We start from the raw sequence: 24,774 nt of genomic DNA, 5'->3' as shown, positions 1-24,774 counted from the left end.
CCGGAAATGCTTCGTTTCCGAGATAGGGAGTGTTGAAATTTTTCTTACAAACCGATGATTTTATTTATTGCTTTATATAGCCCATAAAAAAGTGAAAAAAAAGGTGTATGTATGAGATCCCCAGACACAGAAAAGAAGAGTTGTAGGTAACTAATGAAAAATACGTTCATACTCGCCAAATTCCAAATCCAATATTTCAACGTGAAATAACCAAAAATTGAAGCACTTTTTGGAGAAAACTCATTACAACTTTTTTAAAGTATTTAAAAAAGCTTTATTTTTGTTTTTCAAAAAGGTTCTAGCATTAAAAGTAAGAAAGTTACGCTCAAAATAAAGTTTTTCCCTTTTTTTTTGGTAAAAAAATGGTGAAAATCACCACCTAATTGGCATCCCAAATGAAATTATTCGTTATGGTAAGGGAGCCCAAGCGGGGATTTTGCAGTTACTCGAGCGCGTCAAATTATTACATGAGGAGAAATCTTGTACCCTGAAAATGTACCTCTACCATATATTGGCTCTTAATGCAGGGGAGTTCGTTAAGGGGGACCGAAAAAAAAATCTATCCTTAGAAAAACTCGAAATCGTCAGATTAAGATAAGGTAAGTTAAGTACATGCAAAACAGTGTATATTTCAAAAATCTGACGATTTGAGCGGGGCGTAAGGAAATGGGTGAGTCCCCAGATCGAAAAACTAAAAAATACGTGCTCAATATTTTTCAAAAATCTATCAAAAAATGATACCGAACATGACTTCCCACGGAGAGGGGTAAATTTAAAATTTTAAATACGAATCCCGCGATATTTCGCGAAATGAACATCAAATCGAAAAACTGAAAAATAGACTTATTCAATATTTTTGAAAAATCTATCGAATGGCACCAAACACGAACCCTCCCGGATGTGGGGTGGGGGGTTACTTTAAAATCTTAAATGGGAGCCCCAATTTTTTATTGCAGATTTGGATTCTTTACGTAAAAATAAGTTTTTATTCAAGACATTTTTTCGAATTATTGATAGATGGCACTATAATCTAAAAAACGATTGTTGGAAATGAAAAATTAAATTAAAAACGGAAAGTCCCGACTAAAATGGAAAACTTTACTTAACTTTTTTTGGTTTTAGGACCTACTCTTCACAACCCAATAGGTCCCCATAACGCTTGAGTGACTTCACATTTAGCATACTTTGCTCCCCTACCATTACCACTTCACAAGTTGCTTTACTCGTATATGTATTGTTTATATGATCTGTACGTTTCATCGATTCAAAGTGCTTATTTTTGAAGGGGCTGAAAGGTCTTGAACTAGTCACTAATCATGAGTGTATGCAAATTTTGAACAGCCATATCTTAACCAATATTTGTCTTACACAAAACCAAAATATTCAGAAAAGCAAAACCTATATTTTTTTTACTCTTAATGATTTTTAGTATCACTAATAAATTTTAAGATAATTTGAAAAAAAATGCATTTTATCAAATGCATAAAATGCATAAAAAATTTTTCTTTTAAAACCAATTTTTTTCAAAAATAAAGCCCTTTGAACCAATTAAACTTACAGATCATATAAATAATACATAAGTAAAGTAACTTGTGAAGCGGTAACGATTAATTTTATTTAAGTTGCTAATTAGGGGGTGATTTTCCCGAGTTTTTTTGGGAAATAAGGGACCAACTTTATTTTGAGCGTATCTTGCTTACTTTTAATGCGAAGTAAAAAACAAAAATCAAGATTATTTTTCAACACTTTAAAAAGGTTGAAATGAGTTTTCCCCAAAAAGTACATCATTTTTTGGATATTTCACATTGAAATATTCGCTTTGCAATTTGAAGAATATGGACCTATTTTTCATTAGCTACAACTCTGCTTCTGCTGGATCTAGAGAGTTCATACATACACCATATTTTTCACTTTTTTATGGGATATATTTTTGCTAAATATTTACTTTTCGATAAAGTCTTTACTTTTTGAGTTATTTGCAAAAAACCGCCTACAAACGTGTTTTTTTTTGTTAAAAAATAATGAACATATTTACTCACAAATAACTCGAAAAATATTAACTTGGATAAAAAATGCTATAGAACAAAAGTTGCTTAGAATTAGTCAGGTTATCCATTTCCGGACTTATTTTGAACGTATATTTTTTCACCCCCTAGGAGGGATGAAAGTCACCCCCAAGGCAACAATATCACTTTTCTTCTTTGACATGTTACCTATGTGTATGCCAAATTTCGTGTCAATCCAAGTGGTTCTTTAAAATACGGAGTAAAAACCGTTATTCAATGTACTAAATAATTTGGTTGAGTTTCTGTTGGCTTGTATGGACCATAGATAAGCGGGTTGTATGGACTTAAGAAATAAAATTCCAAGAGGCGAACGTCTTCTACACTTCCTTAAAAACAATATATTTGTAGTGTGATTAGTGAAATAGTTTAGTAGTTAGTGCGCCAGAAATTTTTAAATTTACAATGACAAGTAAGAGACCACCTGACTTAGTCAAACAATAAAATGAACAATGATAAACGGAGAATGATAATAGTCGTATTGGGACCGTGCAAGTTCGGCAAAGCGACACCTATTTCTACGCTCTGCAACTTTATTCGCACTTTTAATTATATTGGCCAATTATATTAGTCCTGGTTACTGGATAATTGTCAAGGCCATAGTCCAAAAAAATAATAAGAAGAAAAAATAAGATTCAGGTTATGTTATTAAAACGTAAACAATTGTATGTAGTAAATAAAATTAGTTATTAAAATGCAGTACCTTTATATAATAATTGCATATCATATCAATATTGTGGAGCAACATATAATTTTTCTTCTTCAGTGACAGTAGATATGAAATGTACGTCAATTTGACAATTTCAATTGACAATATGAATTTATTTAAGAAAGTTGCAATATTTCTCCGCTATTCGCGCACGATCGTTTCTCAATTCCCTTCCAAGTACTTGCACACCGCGAAATGGTATGTCAGAATCGTGTTCTATAGCAGGGGTCACCAATTAGTTTCCCTGAGGGTCCGTTTCGAAAACCTATGACACTTCCGGGGTCCGGATTTATGCTGCTTGTGTCTGACTGTTCAGATTCGGTTTCTTTGCGGATTCTTGTTAAAAAATATCCCCTATAAACAAATCAGAAGGGTACCGGGAGAAATTTTTGGGCAGAAATTGTTTAATATATTGTTTAACAAATTCATAACATCACCTTTTTTGCCCGCAAAAATATGTTTTTAGCATTTTTGGGTCATCTTAAACTTAAATAAAAAAGATCTGTCATTTTATTAAAACTTAAGAGTTTTCAAGCATCGCAAATGCATATTTTCGCATTTTTCAGATTTTAAATCGCTTATAACACGAAAACTATCAACTTTTCAGAAATATGACAAGAGACCTTTATTGTTTATAATTACCCAAGAAACCTAAAAATACATTTTTCGAGGCACAAAAGTAATTTTGAATTTGCTTAAAAAATTGTTTCACCCGGCACCCTACTGATTTGTTTAAAGGGGACATTTTTGAACAGGAATCCGCAAAGAAATCGAGTCAGAAACATTTTTCATACGAAAGTGGACTAATATGGAAAGAAAAACTAATAATATCTGATTGTCTTTTGGTTACTGTATACTTTTCTGTAAGTTTTCCTGGTACAATAAATAAAATATAAATTCATTGTGTATTGTTTTGATGTTATTATCAGTATATTTTGAAAACAGCAGTATTGTAAATTGTTACTGAGAATAGTTTAAAAATTATGAATTTATATTTTGAATGCTAATGAAGTTTTTAGACATCTTCAATTTTGTAGAAAGGAAACTGAGGAATTTAAAATAAATATTAGTACAAAATGCTAATTTACATGTTATCTTTTCTACATTAGTTTCAATGCAAGGTGTTTGTTGCAAACTTATTAAATCTGAAAATTATTTTAATTAAATGCAGATCTGAAAAGTACTCCTACTTAACATATAGTAGAGAGGAAATGAATATAAAAAAATGCACATGACAATTTAATATTACAGCTTACTTAATTTCAAAATTAATGATTAGTAAGTATAACAATAAGGGAAAACTCTTTACAAAATTAAATTATCAGAGAGAAAAATGACATTTGTTTATGTACAACCTGTCTGAAGTTTGGAGTGAGTTTAGTGCAACTGAGTCTCATTAGGGAGTTGAGATATTCATCTGTTAAGTGAGATCTCTACTGATTTTTAATAAAGATCATATAGCGGCTTCGCATACATAAGTTGAGCCAAACATAGTACACAATTTCATAGCCAAACATCGATACATTTTTGGCAAAATAACGTAAGTGACATTTTTGGCGAAAATCATGTTTTTTCCATTAAACTAACGCTATTATTGTTTAGAAGGTACTGCCAAAGTGTAGTAAGCCTAAAATTACTTTAAACCTTTTTTTTTACTATTTTAAAAACGTATGTCCAGAATTGTTTTAATTATACCTGCAAAAGAAACGCATGAAAAGAAAAAACCTACAAAATCGTTTTTGGTGACTTAGGTTACTATGCCAAAAATGTATCGACATTTTCAAAATTGCCAAACACTAGGTATATTCTGAATTTATAGATGGTCCGCACAAAACTAGCTCACGGTCCGGATGCGGACCGCGGTCCGCTAATTGGTGACCCCTGTTCTATAGAATAGCACAGTGCTCCTGTGATTTGTGATGCTGGATCGAGCTGCATTCCACTATGATCCAAAACTTAATTACAGTGCCGGCAAATCAGTAAAGATTGGGGATATGCCAATCATTTGTCAATATCGTATACATACTATTCGGTTTATAGCGTCCTGCGCCTTCCGGTTCCGTCTCCATTCACGTTTATCAGCCCACTTTCCTGGCCATAGATCTCTCTGACATTAGAGAGATATCGCAAAGGCTAACGTTAATACCGTGTTAAGACGTTAATAAGGACGTAAATAAGACGTTCTATTTCAACATAGGCATCAAGAGAGTTATCACAAATGGCCTGGGGCGGTGTTTAACGTTATTATTATGACAACCGACGTTTGGGATTAAATGTAACCTAGAAATGAATGTTGAGGAATACCATAAATGCTTTTTTATTGAAAAATGAATTTGGATTCTGAGCAGGTTGACTTGCATTTTAATTTTAATGATTTAACCAACAATAAATATAAATAATCAGTATAAAAATAATATAAAATATCTAAATAACTAATATCCTAACCACAAAAAGTAGTCTATTGTAGACAAAATAAGAACACACGTTTTTCTCAACACTTATCAGGAAACACGTTGATTCACAGTTTTTACTTTATAAAATTTGTATTCTATAAATTATTTTTTTGTTTCATTCCAAATGTCAAATTAGCGTTAACGTTATTACCGTCCCTTATTTCGCCCTAAATAGAGGGACACGTTATCCGGTATTAGCGTAACATTCAATCTGCACTTGCGTACATGCCAAAATAGTGTATTGCGCTATTAGCGTGCGATAAAAATCCCTTTGCGATATCTCTCTATTGCCTTTTGGACTTCATGTTGTTTTCGGTCTTCCTCGTTTTATTATTTTTTTCTCTTAGGTGGCTGCCAATCCAATATTAACTTTGGTAGGCAATGGTCTGTCATTCTCTATACATGTCAGTGCCCAGAGCACGCCAAATAGAATTCTATTTTGCTGACGTCACAAAATAGAATTACATAATGGGAGAATCGACGGTTGCTAGGCAACGTGACGTCACTAAAATATAATTCTAATTGGCGTGCTCCCGCACCAGGGGAGAGATATAATTTGACGTGTGTAGGGGGTACATAATTTGGGGGAAGAGAAGTAATTTGTAAAAAGTCTAAGAAATTTAGTATAATTTACAGTCCTAAAATTATTTGTACTAAAATAACATGCTTACTGTCTCATTGGGATATTTTTCAGTTAAAGCTTGAAGGATTTCAAATTGTTCACTTTCAGATTTCTCAATAAATTGCTGCCAATATTCAAAAGCCTCTTTATCATCTAAAAGACGTGCAAAAGGACCTTTGTATTTCTCCATAATCACAACCATATTTTCATTTTCTTCATCTTCCTCGCTTAATGTTTGCAAGATACATCCTAAAACAGTTAAAATTAAATATTTATTTGTGTAATTAAATACTATCATACTATTCTGGTATCTTCTTAACTTCTTTCTTCCAGAGTTCTTTTTCAAATTAGCCAATTCTTCAACCTGAGATGGTTTAATTACTTTAGGCTTCACTATTCTGATCCTGTTTTGCAGTGGCTCCTCATTAACAGATTCTGCATCACTGACTGATACACTTCCCAAACTGAAATTAATACATGTTAATATACAACTTATGTCTCATAAGTATTCAACCTTAATTCATAACTTTACAATGCTTCCTTCAGTATCCACATCGTGGCATACTTAAAAGAACATTTGATTTAACAACCGTATGTAGACAAATATATTAACATAGACCGAGCATACTCGTCGCACGACAAGATCTCTTGCACTTGTTCGTTCTGTCTCTTTCTCGCACATTTTATGGAGAAGCTACGCGTACTACTACTTCTCACTTAAAATATACTGTCATAGCTTTACTATTTGTAAGTGAGACAAAATGAACAACGAAAAAAAATTATGTTGCCACTTAGCTCTACAGATCACTCAGTCTATGCTAACAAGTTCCTATTGGTGTTGTAAGGCTCTGAAGCAATTTTGAAAATCAGTTTTTTTAGAAGTGCCTTCACCACATATTATGTTCGAGTCGTCTCTATGTTGTCAACAGTGACGTACTGAGCATGGTTCCGCGGAACCAGGGCCAGGGGCCTGCTCTAACGCGCTTTTTGCTTGTTTTGTTTCTAATTTGATGGGGATATTTTGAACTACACAAGTACACACAAGGAAACGTAACTGCTTAATAAATTTTAATTCTTATGTATGTAGGTACTTATAGATAAAACCAAAAAATACCTATTCATCAAAAAATTTGAAAACCAAATTTATTAAGAAACATAGGGAAAGCTTTTGTAAGGTCCCTTTTACCTGCTTAAACCGAAACCCTCGTTTCAACACTTCTTGTAAAACTGCCGGTACCTGCCTAAACACGTGCTAACACAAACACTTGTATTTTATAGTACGAACCATGAATAAGTTGTAAACTGCAAAGTTGCAGATTCGGAAACTAAGATATTTAATGCAAGTTTTATAAGGTGGATCATAAAAATAATCCCAAGACGCTCGCTGCTCCTTTTGTTCGTATTTATAGCACCCTCTTCAGCCTCTACTTTTAGGTAATTCTTAATAACTGAAATTAAATTCTAAATATAGACACTAATTTCTTTTTAAGAAAATCTCGTCGTTTGATTAAAGAATCAACCCCACCGATCCAAGTTTTTTTGATATTTTTTATTTAACCGTTTATCTCCCTAGTATGTAATTATTTAACTTATTAATAAATGTATCATATGCAATTTGATATACATTTCATTCCAATGTTAATTTTTTTAAAGCTGTAGAATTTTTGCGATATTGGTTTTTAATTATTTATTATGGGAGATTTCGATGTAGAAAATTTTTGAGTTTCATTATTTATAAAAACGGCTGGCGTAAAGTGATCAGTACTGTCATTATGAAAAACGATAGGATTAATATTAATTTACTGCTTTAATAGTCTATTAACTCACGGTAAAATATTGCAAAACCTGTAAACCAAAAAATTTTAAAGAACGGCTTGGATTGAAATGAAATTTGGCATATACAATAGCTAATATATCAAAGAAAAAAGTCATATTGTACCGATGTGTGCTTTTGCCTGAGGGTGACTTTCACCCCTTCTCGGGGTTGAAAAAACATATGTTCAAAATAAGTCCTGAATTTGATGAACTAACTAATTCTAAGCAAGTTTTTTCTATACTTTTTTTTTCACTAAGTCAATAGTTTTCGAGTTATTTGCCAGTGAAAATGTTTATTTTTGTACAAAAACGCAAATAACTCAAGTTATTATCAAAAAATTTATCAAAAAATTACTATTAGCAAAAATATAGCTTATAAAGAAGTAAAAAAATGGTGTATATATAAAGTCTGTAGACTCCGTAGAAGCAGAGTTGCAGCTAATACAAAGTGGGTTCTTAATTGTCAAATTCCAAATCAAATATTTCAACGTGAAATAACCAAAAAATCAAGCACTTTTCGGGTAAGACTGATTGCAACTTTTTTAAAGTATGTACCTATTTAAAAAAGGCTTATTTTTGTTAGTCCCTTTTTTTGTTGGTATTTGAATCCGAAATAAAATTAATCGTTACCGCTTCACAAATTACTTTACTTTCAGGGTTGAAAAAAAACATGTTTTTTTTATTTTATACAAAACAAACGTTTTTTTTTTGTTTTAAACGGTTTTTTTGTTTTAAACATGTTTTATTTTTCGTTTTTATATTACGTGTTTTAAACAAATAAAACATAGAAAAAAACATTGTTTAAATCATATTTCTTAAAATGAGAAGGATCTGTTTGAGGAATTAGGCAGCGCAGATACATATAATAACTTATGGCTGTTCAGCCCATATTATGAACTTACTTGCCCACGATATAGAAGTGCCAGGAATAAAGAGCAGTGTCAAAAAATTGCAAATATTTCAGAAATGTACATTTTGCTAGCGCAAAATTGCGAGAAGCTGGTGATTTTGCTCTTGTATTGCATTAGGATGTTCGTTGGAATACTTTATCGGAATGCTTAGAAAGTTAGTTGAAAAACTGGCCAATATTATTTCACATTTGCTCTAAACAATAGAATAAGTATTAAAAATTTGGAAAAAAATCCTTTGTAAAAGGTATAAATTTTTTTTATTAAGATCTTTTAAAAGGGCTACATCACATGGCAACCAGGATAATGCCCTGAGGTAATGTATTGAAATTTCCCAACACGTGGGATCCAAATTGAGTTGTTTATATTTCAATGACTTAATGGCAACTGAATGCGAAATGAGTGATGTTTCTGAAAAAACCAAAAAAAACCAAAACTCAATTTGGATCCCACGTGTTGGGAAATTTCAATACATTACCTCAGGGCATTATCCTGGTTGTCATGTGACCATCACAGGGCTTTTTATTGAAGTATGCACTTTTAAGGCATCTATATTACATGTAAAGGGTTTTTATCCGGATATTTTTCTTTTGTGGCTCAGCTAGCATCCAGTTTATCTAACACTGATGATGATTTTTTATAAAAATCGAAAACGTTTTGTTGTGATAGCCCTTTTAAGGGATTTTAATAAAAAAAAAATTATACCTTTTACAAAGGTTTTTTTTCCAATTTTGTGATTGATGGTATACAGCCAACTACAGGAAAAACATTTTCTTTTCCTTGTGGATTTTTTAGAATAAGTATTGATAAAGATGTAACAAAGCTTGTAAAAGATACAAAGTTAAAGGCAAATGCCAAAGACTAGGTATTTATAAAAATTAAGGTATATTGCAGTGCAGGGACAAAGTCCAAACAAATACTTGCACTAAATGAGAGGCTACAGAGATATGGCTAGAACTTCTGAAAGCATTCGAGACTGAACACGCAAATGGCGAATTTTTGGTAAATGATACGAATAAAGTCAAGGAGTTTATGAAAATGGCTTTGATCCTGACTCATTTCTTGACAAGTTTGCTTGCTCATCGCTTTAGTGGAAATAAATTTAGTCAAGAGCAAATAAAAACTGGTACGGAATATGTAGAAACTTCACTTCACATCCAGAAGCATTGCCAATTATTATTAATTACCAGGCAAAGTGTGTACCCTTTAATCCATATATATTTTCTAAACATCTAATGTACAACCATTGGCATGGTGGCGTTCTATGGTCATACAACATAAAAAAAACTCTTCTCATCATACGCTTTAGTCAATTCCAAACTATGTAACCGGCTAGGCAATGTCAAAGCTGCTAAGTTGGTTTCAATTTTTAAAGAGCTTAATTCTATAAGTGATCACGTAGCTGATAAAATTGATGACTTAGGTTACAAGATTACTATGAGACTAAAACAATTTGAGAAAATTATTAACTTTTGTATGCAAAATGTTTTGAGTTTTCCAATTTTTGTCGTGTTCCCATTATTAATAAATAAAAATATATTTGTTACAAAGTCTGTATAATAATATGTACCAGATTATTTTTCATATTTATATATTATTCACAAAAAAAAAACGAAAAAAAAACGCTTGTTTAATTTAAGTGTTTTAAACATGTTTAAACCAGTTGTTTAAAACAAAACAACCCTGTTTACTTTTGTATTTTTTTATAAGATCTGTAAGACTAATTGGTTCAGAGGGCTTATTTTTGAAAAAGCTGTAGTTAAATTGGCTTAAATGAGTCACTAATCCGAGTGTATGCATTTTGAACAGCCATATCTTAATCAATTTTTGTCTTCAGGAAAACAAAAAGTCCAAAATATTTACAATAGCAAAACCTATATTTTTACTACTTCAGATTTTTGGTACCACTAATATTTTTTAAATTATGTATTTAAAAAAAAATTTATTAAAAAAAAACAATTGTTAGCTACTTTAAAACCCATTTTTTTTTTCAAAAATGAGCACTTTGAACCGATAAAACTTACAGATCATATAAACAATATAAATATAAGTCAAGTTTAATTAAAGATTAATTTCATTTCGATTTGGAATTTGATGAATAAAAACCTACTTTTCATTACCTACAACTCTGTTCCTGCTGGGTATACAGACTTCGTATATACAACATACACCACTTTTTCACAAGCCATATTTTTACTAAGAATGCTTTTTTTTCGATAAAATACTTTTTGAGTTATTTGCGAAAAATCGTCTAAAAACATAGTTTTTTCTTGTTGAAAAATATATTCACTCGCAAATAACTCGAAAAGTATTGACTTAGTGAAAACAATTTATGGAACTAAAGTTGCTTAGAATTAGTCAGTTTATCCAATTCCAGACTTATCTTGAACGTGTGTTTTTCACCCCCGAGAAGGGGTGAAACTCACCCCCAGGGCAAAAGCACACATCTGCATAATACCACTTTTTTCCTTTGACATGTTAACTATGTGTATGCCAAATTTTATGCCAATCCAAACGGTTCTTTAAAATATGTAGCAAAAACCGTGAGTAAATGAACTATAAATTTGCTCTTGAGTTTTTATAAAAAATATATGATATATTTTATGATATATTATAATGATTTTTATTTAATTTTTATTAAAAACTTTTGATATACAATGTGTGTTTTTATTGGGCGGGCGGGCCCGCATCCCAACTGGAACCAGGACCCGCTGATCTATGTATTGTTATATTCCTATTTGACATAAGAAATAAAAGTCTATAGTTATATTTAAAATTCAAATAAAAATAAAGGTTTTCGTTTTTCTCGACCGCGGGCATGTAAATTTGGAACACCCTGTATAAAACAAATTATGTATAGGTAGTTTTTAAGAAAGTGTTTCGGAGAAGTGTTTACGAACCCCAGGAACAATACGACTCAAGTAAACAATTAAAGTGATGTTTAAAAAGACAGTGTTCGTGGAAAGGTGTGAATAACCACCGATAATTCATATTCTAGCAAATAAGATAATAGGTTATTAAATTTGTAAAGAGGGTTAATGTGGAAAGTAAAATTGAAATGGGGAATATTATTTTTTCTTGAAATCCATTCAGATATTTAGAAAAAGGAAAGTTTGTGTTGGTAAATACGGATAATTGAAAGTTGCTTCGGATTGGTTGATTTTTTAATGCTGGAAGGGGTATTTGGAAGTAGGAGAATGAATGAGCAATGAGAGTCAGTGTGTTTTGAGCGATCGAGAGGCGAAGCCGAGTTTTCGAGAAGAGTGTACAAAAAAGTGAAACGCCGGGTTTGGTTAGTTTTGTTCTTGAAAAAAAAGTAAGATATCGTGGAACGAGTGATAGACCGAGTCGAGATAGTATATAACTCCTTGAGTCTAGAGTATCCCGGTTTTGTTGAAGTGTTTGAAAAAGGTAGAACACGGCATCAGGAGAAGGCAGGAACGAGGGCTGTACGAGGCGTAGTTTTCAAAGGAGCAGAGGCATTACTGGAAGACTTGGACGAGTCTTTGGATCGCAACCCAAGCCAATAGGAAACGTGTTTTGTGTGAAGACATTGTCAAATCATCAGTAAAGGTCAGTATATTTTGTTAGGACATGAATGTATGGTTTGTGTATTAAATAACACATTAACACAATAACAATAACACATAACAAAAATTTCATCAAACCTCAATCAATTTGTTAGTGATAAATCATAATAGTTCATTATAAATAAAATAAATTTGGAGACAAAAAGAAATAAGATTCCCATTTTTGTAACTTTTGTATTAAATAAAGATAGAAAGATAATTATTTTAGTTATTGCCATTTAGATAAAATAAACGATTTTTATAATTTCTAATTGAAATCCGTATGTGTGTATTATTTTACTCTTTCTTATCTATCCCGATTAGGAATCCACTGAGAACTACTTTGAAGCCACGAAAGTAAGTATGTAATTGATATTATAATTTAGCTCTGAGATTGACACTATATTGGTATTTGATCTGTTTGATTAATGAGATAATTATTGATTAATTAATTAAGATAAATTACATCTGAGAACATCATTAGATTTCAAAAGTAAGATCACAACAGTATATAAACTAACAAAAAAAGTTTTAGAAAAATATAAGCTTGTTTGAATTTTTCCGAAACAATGCATGTTTTTGTTCTCTATTGACTCCCCTAATAGTTCTTGGTTAAATTGATCACAAAAAATGCCATATATCAAATTTTTAGTCAAACCCTGAGGGTTTAATAGCATAAAAGCAGAAGGCAGGAATATAACGATTCTCAATAAAGCAAAGAGGAAATCAGATGGTAGATACTCGTTAACAGGTGAAATTATTACAGAATCAGGAAGACCACCTGATTATTGAAGATGGCAGAGAATGGCGTTTTAAATGTGCTTTTAGAAGCACCAGAGCGGTCATTTTGACTGCTTTCTATTTTTTTGACCCTCTGTATTACTTATTCATAGATATTTTAGAAAGTTGATAATTAGGACTTTTCCTAGATCTATTTGAGGATTATAATTCCTCCTTTACAGGTACTTCGTGTAATTACTTTTTGATATGTGTTAATCTATACCTAGAAGCACCAGGGCAGTCATTTTGACTGCTTTCTATTTTTGGCCCACTGTATTACTTATTCATAGTTATTTTAGAAACGTGATAACTTAGTACTTTGCTACATCTATTTAAGGATTACAATTTCTTTTTTACAGGTATGTCATCATCATCTTGGTGCTACAGCCCTTAGAGAGCCTCGACCTTCTCAAGCTTTCTACGCCATTCTGTTCTGTCCCTTGCTTGCATTTTCCAGTTGGCGACTCCGATCTTCTCAGCATCCTGTGTTACCCCGTCCATCCACCTCAGCTTTGATCTACCCCGTCTTCTCATTCCCACGGGTGGCGCTGTTAGAATCTTTTTTATCATGTTCGATTCAGGGGCCTACATATCCTGCCCACTGCAGGCGGTTTCGCTTAATTATAGTAATAATATCTTTTGCACCAAACGTATGCTTGTAGATATTCTGCAGTTCAAAATTATATCTACGCCTCCATATTCTGTTCTCACAGACCGCTCCGAATATCTTACGTAGCACCTTTCTTTCAAAAATCGACAGAGTGGATTCATCTGTTTTAGTTAGCGTCCATGCCTCTGATCCATATGTGAGAACGGTGACTATCAATGTTCTATACAGCCTTATATAAGTTTTTGAGACAGACGTTTGTTAGCTAAGTACTTTGATAGACTATGATAACCCCTGTTTGCAATTATTATTCGTCTTTTTATTTCCTCTGACGTGTTATATTGGGGTTAACAGATGTCTCTAGATATATGAACTCTTTGACCGCTTCGAAGTTTTGGTCATTGATGATTAGATCTGCGTCAACATTTCCAGCTCTTGTGTTTGTGTTAGTCGCCATGAATTTTGTTTTATTTCGATTTATATGTAACCCCATTCGTTCTGCTGCTGCTACTAGCTCGGTTAGGATTTCCGCAGTTCTCGCTCGTCTGCATATGCTAGAATTTGGACAGATCTATTGAATATTGTTTACAGGTATGTACTTAGTGTAATTACTTTTTGATTATTTTGATGTCTACCTAGAAAAAATGCAGTCCTTATTACGGAGGAGAAGTACCAGATACGAGCGATTATCAACAGACAAATTTGCAGTAGTGCCGGCAATATAGAACCCATTTATAGAGAATTGTATATTTTGCTTAACCTATCCTGTATAGGGAAAGATGAACAACGACCAGACAATCAACTTCTAGGGGAACATTTAGTTAGCCGTCTAATGGGACCATTTATGAATAAAGGAAGAAATGTCACAACATATAAAAAGTATTACAAAAGAAGGTTACCAGCAGTGTTGGAACAATAAACCGAGCAAGAAAGGATATTCCTCCATCAATAAAAAATGGAATTGTACAAATCAAAAATTTTCATATACGAAAACTTGAGCTAACCAGGGAAACCAGGTGTATCAGGGAAAAATGATCAAAAATGTTCAAGCGCTGAGTTCTTTATACTCAAGCAATATTGAAATAGGCATAGATAAAAAGGAGAAACCTGATACCATTGCCTACAAAAACCACACAAAATATGGAGTAGATATTGTAGATCAGATGGCCATACAGTGTTCAAATCAGCTTCAAGAAGATGGCCATTATAGGCTTTTTTTTAATATCTTAGGTATGGTACGAATAAATGCTTGGATTCTATATAAGGAAGTAACTGGCTGTCAAATATCTAAGCAAACTTTCCCACTTCAGTTAGCCGAAGACTTGCGACAAGATCATATGACTTGTGACAAGATCAAATAATAAACGTAGGCAGTGGCAAACAGGGAACTGCAAAAAAAATAAAACATGTGAAATTTGTCATATATCTATGTAAAAAATTTGTGTACAGGTCTTGGAAGGGCAAAATTAAAAAATTTTGCTACTGTATAAATTGTGCTTAAATCATTAAATAATTTATTTTATTTATTTTTTTTTTATTTAGCTAATGCGACAACTAATGGCCATTGGCATGGTACATATGATTTTTCCAATTAGGTACCTAGTGTAATGTGTAGTGTCTGTGTTGAGTAAAGTGTCTTGTTACTTTGCATTGTCGATGTCAAAAACTAATGAATTTATCGTTAAGAATTAATAATATACTCTTCAGTCTTAACCCGCGAGTAGTCACGCCGTTAGATAGAATCTCACATTTTATCCTTTTTCGCGATAACTTTATGAAAAATTTTACAATTTTGAAAAAATTTCATAAGTGCCTCGAGGAAGGGTGTAGTTATGCGTAGGATTTTTCTTCTTCTTCTTTTTGTGGAATATATGGCTTTGGGAAGAGCCAATTAGCTTTATTAATAGTTAGAAATAATATTTCTAACATAAGTAAATAAAAATACTATAAAATAAAAATTTGTTGTAAATTCGTATTTAAATTCGTATTGTGAGATAGAATCTAGCACGCGACTATTCACGTTACAGAAGTGAGCGTGACTACTCCCGGGTTAATGATAAAATCATTAGTTTTCGAGATATTTGAAGTTTAAAATTACGCGTTAATCAAAATATCTGAATGAAAACATCTTAATGACTTTATCGTTATAAGTAAAGAGTACGTTATTTACATAAAGAGTATTGGAGAATCGAAAATTGCACTAAAATGGCAATTCCGCCAGTGGCATAGAATTTGGGAAGGATCAACCATTCACTGTCCCCTGTCGTACGCCACTGTAGTAGCCAGAAACGTTTATTTATCATAATTTCATAGGATGTATAATACCTATACTTTCTGCCAAGTATGAAGAGAATATGTCGAATAGTTTTAAAATACTGAGCAAAAATAGTTTTTAAATTTTTAGATAAAACACCCTGTAACTCAGTGAGGAGCCATATTTTATTTAGGCGATTTTGGTTAAATCTTAATATTTTGATGTCTTCTATCACCCATTAGCTAATTTCCAATTAATTATGGGACACCCTGTATATCACAACACCACAGATAAAAATGAAGAAAAATTAAGAATATTCGAAGATTCGATTAAGAAGAATTATGGGCCCAATAAGAATGGAAATGGAGAAATGTGAAGAATAATGAACCATGATGTAAGAAACTTGACACATGGCTGGGACACATAGAGAGAGGGGAAAACGACCTACTGATTAAGAAGGTCATCAGATATGTCAGAAACTCAAAGACCCGGAAGACATAGAGAGAGATAGGAGGACCAGGTCATGAGAGGTATCAAGATCCTGAAAGTGAGAAACTGGAGGGAATTATACACACCTAAATTAGTGGAAGAAAACTGTAACGAAAGCCAAGTCACACAACAAACTTTGACAATACAGAAGAATGTGGAGTGATTTACTGCAATAAGTGAAACAGAAACTCTAAGTAAGAGCAGCAAATGTTCCATCCTGCATAAAAGGCCTTGATGATGATATCTCAGACGATTTTTGAATGGAAATAAAGAAATATTTAAATGATACACTTACTGAGGAATGTACCGTATATCTTGATTGATATAATAGAATGAGTATTAACTGGCTAGTTGGTTGCTAAAACCACTGCACACACAGTATTTTCAATGGGTAGCCCATAGTTGAGCTCTTTAGAAATACAGCTAATAAAGTTAAGGTAGCCATGATGGTATCCAACCTCCGATAGGAGAACGAATCTGAAGAGGAATGGGTAATTAAACGTAGTTATCTTTGAAAGGAGTAGAGTTGAAAGGAGCAATTTAAATTTGTAATGTAAAAGTGCTAAAAACAAATTATTTCTGGTATATAAGAAACTGTGACCTCCACATGTTACTGAAAGGGTAAGAGCATATGTTTATTGCTACCAGACTTACTGTAGAGATTCTGTATCTGAACCTGCAGCAGAGTTAGGAGTAGGATATTTGTAGTTCTTTTTTTCCTTGATCACTGTCATGTTTCTTTTTCTTCGTCTAATTAGTAAACATAGTATACAAATAAATAATACAACACTTAAATTAACAAATTGTAAACTTTACAAATAATTTTGCATCTTATCTTAGTCTGACGTTTATAAACAGGTAATACTCCATATTTAAAAAATTAATTTTGTTAATGTCGTGATTAATGTCAAAACTACTTGACTTGACATGTGGGGTTGACAAGGATCTACAGTTCGAGCGAGTCTCGTAAATTCCACGATTTCGAGCCACGCTTCACGCAACCGTATTTGCGTACTTGTGTTTCAAGTTGCGTGGGCGTGCGGAGTTTAATTTACCAAATTTAAATATAATCGTTTCTACTGATTCATAATATAATATGTATACTATAATATATTATATTAAAGTTTTTAAATATTGTTAAAATTTTTAACATTGTATTTTAATATCTTTTGAGTTGTGTGGTCGTGCTCTGTCGAGTGAAGTTATAATTTACCAAATTTAAATATACCTTAATCGTTTCTACTGATTCATAAAATGTATACTATAATAATATAATCGTTGATTGAGGTATTGGGAGATACCCAATACCTCAATCAACGATATAATAAATATATTAAAGTTTTTAAATATTATCAAAGTTTTTAACATACTTTGTATTTTAATATACTTTGTTTTATTAATAATAATATTACCTAAGTATTGCACCTTGTTCAAAAAAAGTTCAAGATAAATACCGCGGTTTTTCCATATGAAAATGCAAAGCAAAATAATACAATTTGCAGAGTTTGTAAATGCTTGTTTTTTGATAAAATAATACAAATTGTATGTAGGTAGGTAGAGTAGCAAAGCGTTGAGTAGTTATAGCAAAAGTAGCTACGCCATCTGAGACACGATAAGGATGAAATTAGTTTTATATTTTCTTTTCTCATGGAGCATGCATGATGGAGAGTTTTTTTAAATACGTAACAAAGCATGTTGTTTTGTTATCATGTTCTCTATGTTGTTCAAACACCTCAGCTGACACAGTGTCTCAAGTACGATTGCGTGAAATCGTGGAATTTACGAGACTCGCTCGAACTGTAGTTGTGTGGGGTTGTGCTGTGTTGACATTGTCACATTGTCAAGAAGAAGGAAGAAGATGTCAAGTTATGTCAAGAATGGTGTCTAATACTTTGTGGATTATCAGCTATACATAATCCAGATGTGAATCCAGAATTTCCCCGAAAAATTAATAGATATAGAATTTGATAAAAATTAACTATATTAAAATGTGAATAAACAACTAAATCTATTCTCATTTATTATTATGTAGTGATATATGCAATGAAAGAGTATGAAAAAGTAGTTGAAGGCGTTGAAGGTTTCCTCTGTTCGTTCCCTTTTGAAGTGCCTATTTTTTCTCTTGTCTCCACTTTTAGAATTCGAAAGTCGGAAAAGAAAAAGCCTATTATTTATTATTTTAACGCTGTGTCTAGGTACACGCTAACGTGTACGCAAATAAAAAAGTTAGGTACACGCGAATTAAACTTCATCAAGCCAGTGACGTCATTATTTAGCGTGCGCGGTGACTTTATATTTTGGTACACGCTATTTTGATATTTTTAGTGTTTGTTGTTTGTTTGATAGAAAATATTTTTATTAAGGGAAGGGGAAGGGAAGCAAAACTATTCAGATGTTTGAAACTTAATTGTAATAAAACAATATGCATATAAAAGTATATATTCAGGTTAGCAAAATAAATATTAGTTAACATGATATATACAAAATACTGCTAAAATAATTTTTATACGTAAGTTAATTATACCAGTTTATTTGGTGTTTATTTTTATTTATACAGGGAGTTGAACTTGTTACGATTTTCATAGAAAATTGGTTATAACTTTGTAAATATCCTGTATAACATAATAAACCTTTATATTTTTGTGATACGGAAGTTAAGAAGATTTCGAACATAAAATAAAATATAGGGTGTTCCATTTAAAAAACATAAGTTTGGTCCGAGAGTATATTATCGAACGCCCTGTAACATTCTAACTAATTTTAGTAATTTTGTAATATGAAGCTCAAAGTTTGCTAAAATTTTTGATACTAACTTTTATTGCTATCTATTACTTGCGGATCTACTGAGCTTTATCACACTAATCAATCGCCCCGTATATTTTATCTTATTACTTCTGCTACCGTTAATCACGAATTTTTGTCTCTTATCTTTTTCATACTGTTTTAGAATGTTGTTAAACTCATTAAAAGAACTAAATAATTGTCCACACTCCATATAGTTAATTAAAAAAAAAACACTAAACAAGTAAAAAATAAGGAAACTCTTTACAAATCAATATTAAAGTGTAAACATAACGCGATTAGACAAATTCTAACCACACTCTGACACTCGCGATACTTACAGATACTTAATACCACAGCATACACGCGGCTCAAATTAGCGTGTACCAAAAAACCCAGTCATAGTACACGCTAAATAATAACGTCACTGACTTGATGACGTTTAAGCGTGTACCTAACTTTTTTATTTGCGTACACGTTAGCGTGTACCTAGACACAGCGTTATTTTAACAAAGCTTTCTATGATGATCCAATCATAGAACAGTAAAATATGGAAAGATTTGGAAAATCAACTAGATTGACACTTAAAATATTCTAAGCTAAGATTGACATGACTGACGACTGTGGACATGACAAGATCCATCAAATGTCAAATGAAAATTTTCTTTGTAAAATAGTACTAAAATTCATTCACAAAAATATTATTATTAATTGTTGTAAATGTAAAAGCTGCTGTTCCTAATGATTTTACAGATTATATTGAATAATATGCAATAAGGAAACTCGCAAAGTGCTGGAAATATATAAGTATTGACTTGACAGTGACGTATTTATTCTAGAAAGGGTAAGGTTAGTTAGCTGTATATTATTTTAATTTTCAAGATGAAAATGAAAGCTTTACTGTACGTGTTTTACGTAACAATATTCACGCTATGATTGTTTGTACAATTTCGTGTAGTATTATAATTGTTAACTGTGGCCTTACGTTTTAACCTTGTTATTTATTTTTTCAGATCTCTCAGTTTACATTTTTAGAGCAGATTTGATATTAACCAAGGTAAGCAACCTTCAGCCTTTACCAACATTAATTTAACCCTTATTCGGCATAGAAATGTTACCATGAAAGCCAATTTATGTTCTATATGACATCTAAATGTAAGGTGATTAGTAAACAATAACATTCAGTTATCAGTTGCTATACTAAAATAGATACTGATGATGTTATTGTAATAATTAATATGCTGATTTTTATGTTTTCTGTTTAATCATGGTGTTTGGTCCTATAAAATTTGGGTGAGTTAACAATAAGTATTGGCATTTACCTGTTTAAAAGAATAATTTCTATATTTATTGTAAGATGGGTATTATACCAAAAGTTTTTTCATATTTTGTAGGAACTGTATTTTTACAGCTGCTGCTTTTTCTCTCTCTCTCTCTCTCTCTCTGAGATTTTAAGTTACTTACACTTACAATGCTTATTAGCTAATTCTTTAAGAGCGTAGGCACAAAATTTTGGGCCAATGCTTTTTAAATGCATTAATTTTTTGCAAATCCTAAGAAAACTAATAAGTATTTTTGAAAAATTTAAACACCGAATGAAAGGTTACATTATTACTGAGGGCCGAAAGTCCCTTAGAATAAACAGAAAGTTTCTTTTGAATGAGATATTTGAAATTAAAAAACACACTAAATTTTCTCTTCTTCTTCACCTCTGTAACTTATTAAAATAAACATAGAAGTTTTCAGGGACTTTCGGCTCTCGGTAATAATGTAATCTTTTATTCTGCTTTTAAATTTTTAAAAAATACTTATTAGTTTTCTCAGTATTCGAAAAAAATGAATGCATTTAAAAAGCATTGACCCGGAAATTTTGCGCCTACCAAACTCTTCTCGTGGTCATTCCATATTTATTGTTTTAGTACTTTATTTTGGATATTTTCAATTTTGATTTTTAATAAGTCCATGAAGTTTAATTCTGTATTCATTAAAACTTTGTTTGGTTATTGGTGCATACTTGTCCCCACTTTGTTACCTACTTAACCCTCTAACAGGCCAAATCGTAAAAATTATTTGTTGAAGTTGATATTTTTTTTGAGTAAATATAGGCAAAAATAACTTATTTTTAAATTTTCTTCTAAAAATCTTGTCTAGAACAAATGCTAGGTGAGAAATAGTGAAGACCGTCTACAGACGGTCTTGTCAGGTTATGAGTAAAAAATAAATTTGGTAGATGTTCATTATAAAACAAGATTTATTAAAAAAAATGAGTATATAACATGTTATTTTTGATGGTGGTAATCCCAAAAACAATTTTTACCCACTGTGCCGTATAAATGGAGGTCACATTTGAAACAAACAAGCTGCATATCAGATTTTTTGCACAGCTTACACCTTTTCTTGCCTTTTCGATCAACCTAAACTGGAAAATGGTTTTCACCATCAAAACGTACATCAGCAACTTGATGAACAGCTCTTTTTTCAACACCAGATGAACTAGTTTTACTAGAAGAACCAGGTTCACCATTTCGAGCTGATGATGGTCGACCTACATTTCGCTTTTCCTTGAAAGAAACAAGGCCAGATTCTATCTCTTCACGGAATTGTGGAAGAAATAGAAGCCTCTCCTCTTCGCAACAGTCACTGGAATTATTTGGCTTTTCGGCACGTATATGTTTATATAGTATGAATGCGTTTGTGGCGGCTATGTCGACAAAATGATAGAATATCCGAATCATAATATTTCTGCTTTTAGCTCGAATGTGATATCGACCCGTAAGGCCATCCATCAAATCGACTCCACCCATGTGAGCATTATATTTACCTATGATTTGTGGACAATCAACTTCGATGTGTTTCCTTTGCGCTTTGTGTGATGTTTCGGTCGCTACATCATCCAAAACTAATCTTGGAGAAGCTGCTGGTTGATCAACATTACTAATATCCATTGACAAATTTATATCTTTTACAAATGCATCAATTGTCTCAGCTTCAAGCATTTCCTGAATGCAGTCGTCAATAACTTGTGATTTAGCCTCTGATACCTCAGATAGGCTGTAAGGCTTTTCAGGCTCAATACTATCATCAACATAGTCGGGATGCACAATACTATCGTTGATTTCAACAGAATCAATAAAGTCGAATAATTGTTTATCAGACAATTCTTCCAAATTGATTTTGTTCTTATGGTTACAATTTAGACGATGCATCTATCACAGAAAAGAAAAATAATAGAACAACAGGAAAATAAGCATGTTCCTATGCACAAAAAGATAACAAAATTTCATACTGAAGGGGATATTTTTTATACGTAAACCGGCAAGACCGTATTGAGACTGTCTTGGTATTTTTGTTTATAAAGCCTATTTACACAATAGTTTTTACTAAAAGCTTATTATATTACTGAAACATGAAATATAATCAACTTATAAAATTATCAAGTTGATCACTTTGATCTAATTCGTGTTTTTCGACAATTTAAAAATAATGTTTATGAAGAAAGAATTTTCACTGCCATTTTATGGGATGTTAGCACTTGACTAACGATAATAACGTAATCGCGATGCCAGAATGTGTTTAGTTGTATCTAATAACTACAAGTAAGGTTTTTTAAAGATGCATGTCGTTACTGTGGCAGCAAAAACCATTCAGTATAAGTTTTATAAGCTAAAATGCAAAGACCGTCTTAAGATGGTCTTGCCTGTTAGAGGGTTAAGTTTTTGAAATAAGTTGAGAACAAATCATTATTTATTTTAACCTGTTACACCCAAATTTTTTTTCAAATTTCAAAATTTTACTCATACATCATTATCAGTAATCTTGTTCTTAATAAGAAAATATTCATGAAATTAAATTACGTCTTTGAATGTTTGAATCATGACCCAATCTATAAAATAGGGCACTGGATGATAGGGTTATCATAATTGCAAATATGTATGAATGAGTTCAAAGCAGTTAGGAGAATTGAAATATTTGTTTAAATCTAATAAACACAAGTTTATTTTTTATGATACTATATAAAACAAGTTTTACACAATGTTACTGTACATTGTACACAATATGTTGATGGTCTGGCTTTAAAATTTTCTCCTTGGCATCATCTCTGCTTTTCACGTTTCTCCATGACATGCCCTTTCCCAACTAATCTTATGCCCATCCAACTTTTGATGATGATGTACTTGGTCTTCCTCCTATACTTCTTGTACTAAGGGTCAGTTTTAGCTAGGGAACTGCTACAGATCGACGAAAGTCTTTATTTACACAGCTCAATAGGCCTTGAAGGCCTGTTGCCATAAATACAATTTACCTTCTGGTGTCCACACTGAGGTACTCTGTGCTGCATTTTAAAGTTTTAATAAGTTTTACCAAAATTCTTTCTTACACACTACTATCTATATAGATATGTGCGAGTGACTATTGGCGAGAGTTTTTATTTTGAATCTCACCCCACAGTGGCGAAAAGGGGTTAATTATTCCCTTTTGCCTAATTGGATATCAGTGAATATTTTAGGACCACACGGGTTGTCTGAAGAGAAGAGAAGATTGTCCTTCGATATTAACAAATAATGAACTTTAGGGCAACTGGTTCTAAGATTTATTTGGTCTTGGTTTTAAAGTTACTAATAAACAAGATATGAAGGGTTGTGCATGAAGAAATTACGAAATTAAAAGTGTTAAGTGACAAAAAATTTATTAACCAAACTAAGAATTTAACAAATACGCGAATTAACGATTAAATTGTCTTTATTAGCTAAACAGAGAGAGAGTCTTTAACCGAATTATTGCGGAGTGCGTAACATATCTTCATGGCAAAAAGAGGAACACACATGAACACTTCGCCCGGAGGCTGACAAAGGGCTGCAAAGATTTTATTCTTCTAACTGCATAATATTTTGTTGGTTCGCTAAGGGTAAAAATGCCACTTAACAAAAGCGTATCCACACATGTTTCTACCCTTGCAACATGCCTCTCGCTAAATAGCAACCATATGTCCGTTTCATCAAACTAACACAACGCCAAGCGTTTGGCCACATGGGCGGTTTTTTACAGCCGCCGTAAGAGCAGTAAAAATCAGCGCGAAAATGGGTCCCACGGTGAGAATAGTAGATGGCCAGACTGTTGCTGCGCGGTATTTTACAGCTCAGTCTGGCCATCTACTATTCTCACCGTGGGACCCATTTTCGCGCTGATTTTTACTTCTCTTACGGCGGCCGTAAAAAACCGCCCGTGTGGCGAAACGCTAACACTAAAGTTTTTCAGAAAATTAATTCTTTGAAACACAATACAGATTGTCCCAACAATTTAACTGTTGTTTTCACAACAACTATCTTTAAAATACAACCTGCAACTATTGCATTTTCTGAAGTGTTTTATCAGTTGGATATTGAGCATTGAAGCGAGAGTTGTTCAGTAAATTTTTTTTTTCATAAATCAAAGTGAGAAAAAAATTCAGTGCAATGTGGGTTTATAAGACTAATTCAATTATTTTGTATTGAGATATTTTACTTTTGGGATGTTTATGAAATTTTTTTTGAAGTAAACCATTTCTTTGTTCAGATTACATTGTAAGAGTTGTTTTTTTATTTTGTGCCTGACTCATTACATCATGTTAAAGTAATACAATAAAATGTTAAAAATAACGATTTTCTTTTGTTATTCTAACAAATTTTTTATATTTTTAACATCTAATTCCGTTAAGAATCAGTGACCTATTTATAGCCTCCAAAG

The 24,774-nt window shown here is 32.1% G+C and overlaps 2 protein-coding genes across 4 annotated transcripts in view; one reads left to right on the top strand and one right to left on the bottom strand.

Moving 5' to 3' along the window:
- The window catches only part of LOC126889384 (R3H domain-containing protein 4-like), a 35,554-nt gene extending 18,361 nt beyond the window's left edge, over positions 1-17,193 (bottom strand). The window contains exons 1-3 of the mRNA XM_050657644.1: positions 16,924-17,193; positions 6,148-6,311; positions 5,897-6,096 (exon numbers count right to left, since the gene is read on the bottom strand). Of these exons, the coding sequence (XP_050513601.1) occupies positions 5,897-6,096; positions 6,148-6,311; positions 16,924-17,003 (444 nt within the window). The 5' untranslated portion in view covers positions 17,004-17,193. The remainder of the gene's footprint in view (positions 1-5,896; positions 6,097-6,147; positions 6,312-16,923) is intronic.
- A 2,471-nt stretch (positions 17,194-19,664) lies between these two features.
- The window catches only part of LOC126889379 (ubiquitin carboxyl-terminal hydrolase 38), a 32,938-nt gene continuing 27,828 nt past the window's right edge, over positions 19,665-24,774 (top strand). Inside the window, exons 1-2 of one of the 3 annotated variants that reach the window (XM_050657635.1) lie at positions 19,665-19,894; positions 20,064-20,107. Coding sequence is in view for 1 of the 3 variants with exons in the window: in XM_050657634.1 (XP_050513591.1) it covers positions 20,318-20,343 (26 nt within the window). In the remaining 2 variants the exon portion in view is untranslated. Of the gene's footprint in view, positions 19,900-20,063; positions 20,108-20,215; positions 20,344-24,774 lie in introns of those variants that run through there. The other 2 variants (XM_050657637.1, XM_050657634.1) reach the window with 2 other exon arrangements.

This window comes from Diabrotica virgifera, chromosome 8, assembly GCF_917563875.1.
Source record: "Diabrotica virgifera virgifera chromosome 8, PGI_DIABVI_V3a".
Taxonomy (NCBI): Eukaryota; Metazoa; Arthropoda; class Insecta; order Coleoptera; family Chrysomelidae; genus Diabrotica; species Diabrotica virgifera.
This window is presented reverse-complemented; position numbering and strand designations above follow the sequence as displayed.